The sequence below is a fragment of the Arabidopsis lyrata genome, assembly GCF_000004255.2.
Source record: "Arabidopsis lyrata subsp. lyrata unplaced genomic scaffold ARALYscaffold_6, whole genome shotgun sequence".
In the NCBI taxonomy this organism is placed as follows: Eukaryota; Viridiplantae; Streptophyta; class Magnoliopsida; order Brassicales; family Brassicaceae; genus Arabidopsis; species Arabidopsis lyrata.
Window position 1 is genome coordinate 5,163,140 of NW_003302550.1, and position 7,142 is coordinate 5,170,281.

Genomic DNA, 7,142 nt, shown 5'->3' on the forward strand with positions numbered 1-7,142 from the left:
AACAATCCACCTTCCAGTATATATCTGTGCAATAAGTCTCTCAGCAAGATTTTTTAGTCTCACCAACTCGAAGCATTGAAATGGATAAAGACGTATTTTGACAGACTTTTTAACCATTAATATATTTAAACAAAAACAATTCTTCAAAACCAACTAAGAGTAATTGGGTTATATACATACATATGCATAATATTTATCGATTTGACACACAAAAACTTAGAGCAACCACAGTGATTAGTTTCTAAGTAAGGTTTCTATGTATTTTTTATTAATAAATTTTGATAGTTTTGTAGTTTAGAGATTTTGTAGAGTTTTGAAAAATTTATGGTCCATTGGTGGAATCCTTAAATGGGTTTCTAAAAAATAAAATAAATTTTTAAAATTTTTTTGTTAATATTTTTATTTGAACAAACATGATTATTATTATGAATTATAAATTTTAAACATATATGATATAAAAAGAAGAAGAACTAGCAAGCAATCATCACAGTTTTACAGTTTTAAATGCTATAAGAACTAGCATTTGACGTTTACCTACAAAAGCATTTGACGTTTATCTAACTATGACACTTCCAATTATATCAACCAAGAAGCATTTATCACAATAAATAACAGTAAAAGATAAGACATTTAATTACCAAGAGAATTGGTGCCTGAGGGAAATAGCGAGAAATGAGATCACCAATGTTTTTAGCCACACCACAGAGCTCAACATCATCAAACCTCTCGTTTGCATGAAAGTATCCAACAATACTTAAACCTTGAGCCACATGATGCTCCTCTATCTACCACAACAAAACATATACCTGAATCCGTAAGTTTTTCTTTAAAGGATATAGGTACAAACAAAGCTACAGAACAAACACATAAATATCTGAAATTTCTATGTTAATATAGAAACAACAATAAGACTTCACTGAGAATCAAGCAAACATATAAAAAACTAAGAACAAGCTAATAACAACATATGCAGCTCAAGCTTAGTACACGAACTAAAAATTTCCAGAATTCGTAATTCAATATACATACCAATGCAATGAGATCATAATCTCTTTCAAAATTCAATTTAAAAGCTCATAAAATCAAATCGATTCGAAGAAGAAGAGATACGATTTTGAATAATCCTATCAGATGAAAGATTGATAAAAACGGGACGCAATCTGTTTTGATAAGAGGACGAAAGAAAGAAGGAAAAAAAGTAAAAAATATCTCTCCTCCACACCTCTCTCTTTCTCTCTATTGATTCTCTCTTTCTATGTCCGACGATACCAAAAGGTAATTCAAAGGAATTTTAGGGTTTACCGTTGATTTCTTCGATTCGATTTTGGAACGTGTTTTGAGGATTCTTCTATCTCTGGGTTTTCGCTTATTGAATTCGAGCTGTAACTAGCTTTTGGGTTCCAGCTCGATCATCATCCCGTGGTTGAATCAGTCGTTTAGGTTGATGATCTGCCATGATTTCATGAACGAATCACTAGATCGGCGTCGACAATTCCAATCGACTTTGGAGTCTCCGTCGGTGAACACGAAAAAACGAGAGAGAAGAAAAAAAAAATTATAACGCGTATGTGTTTTTTTTTTTGGTTTAGTCAAAACGTTTACCCAATAAAATGAAGCCACGTATGGGTTTCTATTGGGTCGCGAAAAACCCAATTTTAGGAACGATCCTAAATGGATTGTTCTGTTTTTCTTTCATCTGAGCCCATTTTATCTTAAAAACTCAACATAGAAACCCACTAAAAACCCTTGCTGGACTTGGTCTTAGGTCCTATACAGTATATTAATATAACAAAGCTAATCAACTGAACAAGGTTACTGCCTTTGTGGCAATCCAATAAGGTACAACAACATAATATTTACGTTTTCTCAAAAATAATTTTGTGTTGTTTTTTAAACTTAATAATTGTTTCTATACTTGTAATTAGTGTTTAAAAGATATTGTTTATAAAGAAAAAAATTATTTTTAGATAACATTTTTTTTAAGAAATTATAAAATTAGTAAAATCTCTCTATAAATTAATAATTATTAATTTATTAATAAATTAATACTTCTCTAAATTAATAAAATTTTCTGGTCCCAACATTATTAATTTATAGAGGTTTTACTTATAACGTTTCTATAATGTTTTTTTTTTTTAGATATTCATTAGGTTTATTTTTAATAATATCATCCATTTTTCCTTTTTCCCACAAATACCAGATCTTTTTAGGAACATTATATTTATGGTACATGTATTTTAAAAACGGATCGAAAGTCGGATCCAAATATCTTAGTTTTATCGTTAAGGTAAGCCCATGAAAGGCTAAAGACATTAAATTCTAGATCGGTTTTCAGATCTTAGATATTTGGTTCACCTCTAATTTCTAGATGGAGTATATGGCAGTGTACAAGTGGGAAGAAAGTAACTCGCGCGTGTATCCTTTGCACTATACTAGAAAAAGAGACCTTTTGGTGGTTAAGATTGACGAGTAGATGATGCTCCTTTCTTGAAGCAACAAACTAAACTCGTCATCATAAATATTCGGGTCATTGCTTTAATCCTAACTTCTTAAGAACCACTGATTTCCCCAAAAAAGAGAAAATTATTTAGAGATAATTGATCTAAATAATAATTGACCGTAGCAAATATCTTAGCCACCTATGAAAATAACAAAATTGTCGGAATGTCGAAAAGACTTCTTCTTAAAATTGACAAATGACGAGTACATCTAACTAACCATCCATCACTCTTCATAAATACACAACTACTCTTTCAGTGTATATCTTTTATTCCATATTTTTTGGTTAAATCTTTCTATTTATATTTACTTCTACATACATAATAATTGCATGCCTTCCATTTCAGGGAATATCGATAGCTATTAGCCTATTAGCTACTACTTTGAAGATTATATAGTAAGTACACAGTAAAATAAATTAGGTGTATTAAAAGTAGTTATTGTTTTAATATTCAATTACTACAAAATAACCTCTCAAATATTTTTATAACTGACGTCGCAGAGGGAATTTACTCCTCATAAGTTAGCATGGGACTATTGAATGTAATTTGTACAAAAAGAATCTCTCTTGAAAAAGAGAAGACATAACCAGAAGGAATATATGACAGTACAAATAGTAAATGATTCTCTTACCCACTTTAGATATAGAATTGGGTTGAAATAGTCTTCACTTGTCGCAAGAAGGAAACAGTAATATGTACATATGTTCTCCAATCTCCAAATACCAAATAGACATGACAGAAGAGTGAAGACTATTTCAGCCCAATTATATATATTGAGTTATATAATCATTTATTGCTATGCTTTGTTGATGCATATGGTAGATATAGTTTTAGTTTTGCTTGCTACAAAACCAATGTTATTTTTGTGAACAATAAACACACGGATCTTAACATCGGAAGCGTCGGTAACACTAACACAAACCGCTATGCAATATGTCTTCGTTTATTAATACAAGCTTAGTAATATGAGTGAATTATGTTTATCATCTACATATACATTTTTACAGGTTTTTTTGCTTTTAATCATTTGGATCCGGGTTTTACCCGGTTTAAATCTATTCGGATCTAGAATAAGAGATTTAAGGAATATTGTAATAAAAACGACATTTAAGACTAAATTAAACATACAATTCGTTTTAATCTTATTTCCTTAACTACTTCCCACATTAATTGGTTCTATTCCTTTTTATCAATAGTAGCATTAAAGATTTTCCGTTTACGAATCTTGCAAAAATCTCTGCTTAGTCCACGATTAGTTTCTAAAATAAAATCTCCGAGATATTTGATAGCATTTAATTAATACCAAATTATCATTTAATTCTACATATCTCTAACCAAAAAAACGTCATTAATATAGATAATTACACATATATTTATGTTTCCTTATTCCTTAACTTCTTCCCATATAAATAGACTATATTACTCTTTACCTCGAGATGATTTTCGAATATTTATGCCATCTTAACTAATTACATCCATACCATATATCATCTATATTCTCTTTATATTATGCAATAAAATATTTTTAAAACATAATTATGGCTAATTAGATTCTTTCCATTATATGGTTCTCTTCTCTAATTGAATCCATAATTCCCGCCCAAGAAAATCTCAACGATGATACCATAATTATATACTTTTCGATATTTTTTCTTAACATTTGATTTTAAGAAACAAAGTTATGACTCTAATTATTTTTTTAATTCGGTTTAATGTGATTTCCTAAACTAATTACCACATTAATCGGCTATATTCCTTTTAAATGGTTGCTTAGCTTTTTTTTAAGATTCTCTGCAAAACCAAATCATTTACAATCTTTTTCAAATAAATTTTGTTATATAACTATTTCCTAATCTTTCCTTAAACATATCCTAAACTTTCGTTGTATATAATATCTTTGATTTTCTACTTTCTCTCCAAGATATTATCAAACTACCTTAACAATAAACTTAGATGCCTACCTACCCTATAAATACCACACTTTTACTCGACTAGAAGACTCATCAAACAAATACCTCTTCTTACCCATTCCAATCTTTATTTGTTATATGAACTTTCATTTTTCTGATTCATGAATTTAATAAACATTTGATGTCTTGCGCAGATAATCCTATACAAGATGAGCAACCCATTGATGATTGCCATTATCAAGAGCATATGCTTTAAATTTACGTCAGATTCTTTCATATGGTTAGTTTTTTGTATTCACCCTATTTTTTCTAGGTAAATCTTCATGTTTAATGATAATCTTAATATATATATATATATATATAAGATAACTACAGTTTGATAGCATTGATTTTTAAAAAACTTAAAAGAAAAAATAAAAAACGAAAATACAAACTATAAAAAAGTCTAACTTTATTAAACGTTTTAATTATTTCTAATATTATAACTTTTATGAAGTTTCAAATATTATAAATATTTGAATTTTATAAGAATTTATAAGTAGTTTAAACATTATAAATATTTATAAAAGATATTAATACGAGACGGTATACTACGGGTGAAATCCTAGATACTAGGGGAGGTCCCCGCGCCCAGCGCGGGGTTGTATGTTGATTAAGACCAGAATTAATAATTAATATTTAGGGTTATCAAGTTAGGGATATTTATTGAATTAATTTTGTCAAGAGTCTAATTTTTATAACGACATTAATATAGAATTATGGTAAAACGCTATAACTTTTGATATATATTATTAGTAATCAACAATTAATAGTGTTTTTGAATCACAAACAATTATTAGTGTTTATATCTTGATATATATAATAGAATTAAATATAAAAAATCTATATATTTAAACCAACAATATATTAGCAACGCCCCGACCGCCACTGTCCATGGGTTCCCACGTCCAGTCTCGGTCTTTAGGCCCATCTTCTTTGTTTTGTCGTACTCTTGATTTTATGACATATTCATGCTTACTCGTTTCTTTCATATTAGCAACGCCCCGATCGCCACTGTCCGTGGGCTCCCCACGTCCAGTTTCGGTCTTTAGGCCCATCTTCTTTGTTTTGTCGTACTCTTGATTTTATGACATATTCATGCTTACTCGTTTGTTTCATATTTGTAATGCCACGACCGCCACTGTCTGTGGGTTCCCACGTCCAGTTTCGTTCTTTGAGCACATCTTCTTGGTTTTGTAGTACTCTTGGTTTTATGACATATTCACGCTTCCTCGTTTCTTTCATATTTGTAACGCTCCGACCGCCACTGTCTGTGGGTTCCCCACGTCCAGTTTCGGACTTTAATTTGGGCCCATCTTCCTGGTTTTTGTTGTATTCTTGATTTTATGACATATTCATGCTTTTAGATTGTATGTCACTAGAGTTTTTCGTAGTTGGAAACAAATAATTGAAAAATATAATCTCTTACCATATCTCTTACCTATCAAGTAAGTCATCTTGCTCTTTGAAGTAGTTATGTACGTAAAATTTCAATGGTATAGAAACAGGCATCTCTTTTGTATATATCGTGTCATATTTATCGTCCCTATTGTAGTATCTTTGTCTCTACCTTCGCCATTGGTCGCTGCGTAACCCTTCAGTTGATCTCTTGTTTATAAAACCCATATAAAAAGTTGTAAGAGAAATATCATTTTCTTAACTGTATCGTATATGTATTTGTAGTATATTGATCTGAGATTGCAAAGATGTATGCCTATCAAGAAGCTCTTAGCAAAGTAAACACTGAAGATAGGTACTAAAAATGAGAGGATTACAGAGAGCAAGTATCTATCCCTTAGAAACCACTATGTGCAACTGAGAATAATTCATATATGTACATACATACACATGTATACAACGTATTGAAGCTTTTAAATTTAAATATCGAATGCTACAAAACTGGAAAATTGCTTGTGGAAAAAGCAATATGAACATGGCCACATATATAACAAATAACCGATTATGCTTGTCGTAGATCATTCTCTTTCAAACCAAAAGTTTTACCTAAACAACATATCAAGTGACTCACAAGAGATACATAAGAGCCATATCCTAAAAATATCCGGCAAAGCAAAAACGCTCCAGGTTCGAGAAGGAAGTCATTGGAAAATTTGAGTATATACCAAACTGGAGAGTAATTCGGCTACAAAGAGAGATGTGTTAGCTTTGAAGAAAAAGCTATGTGATGTTCTACCTTTTATTTATGAATTTTATGCTATGAATATATGTTTTTGTTAGGGTTCAACTTCAGTCTCCGGATTAGAGACTTATATTCATCCGACAAACAATTCGATGTCACAATCAACGCTACAAAATTGGTGGGTTCTCTCTATTAACAAACAAAAAAAAATTCTGGGATATATATATTTTTTTTGTTTTGTTAGATCCATACGACGAAGAACATGACGAAGAACACCAAAAATTCTCATCAATCCGGTACGTTTGATCTTATTTTTATTAGTTTAACAATTACGGTTATGTCCAAATCTGAAATAACCATGGCTCCAGACTCCTTCACACCATGGCCACATATCACCGGAGTGGAGACGATTTCAAATTCGGAGCTTCTCTTCGCATATAAAATCATACATATGGTCTCTTTGTTTTGGGTTCCCTCTACAATAATTAGTACATATTTCAAAACTGAGCTACAAAAGAGCACATTGGATTTTGGTAAACATCAAGATTGCTT

The 7,142-nt window shown here is 30.6% G+C and overlaps 1 protein-coding gene across 1 annotated transcript; it reads right to left on the reverse strand.

The window, feature by feature from the left end:
- Nucleotides 1-423: 423 nt before the first annotated feature.
- LOC9307605 lies at nucleotides 424-4,530 on the reverse strand. The gene is made up of 3 exons (XM_021023837.1): nucleotides 4,489-4,530; nucleotides 1,303-1,386; nucleotides 424-785 (listed from the first exon to the last, which is right to left on the reverse strand). The coding sequence occupies exons 1-3, from the start codon at nucleotides 4,528-4,530 to the stop codon at nucleotides 600-602; spliced, it is 312 nt and encodes a 103-aa protein (XP_020879496.1). The 3' UTR covers nucleotides 424-599.
- Between the last annotated feature and the right edge of the window lie 2,612 nt (nucleotides 4,531-7,142).

Excerpts from the sequence above, each read along its gene's own strand:
- LOC9307605 (XM_021023837.1), bottom strand. The coding sequence starts at position 4,530 with ATGGGTAAGAAGAGGTATTTGTTTGATGAGTCTTCTAGTCGA. Across the intron at positions 1,387-4,488 it reads TTGATGAGTCTTCTAGTCGA|TTACAGCTCGAATTCAATAA; the intron begins GTAAAAGTGTGG and ends CCCAAAAGCTAG. Across the intron at positions 786-1,302 it reads TCGAATCGAAGAAATCAACG|ATAGAGGAGCATCATGTGGC; the intron begins GTAAACCCTAAA and ends TTGTTGTGGTAG.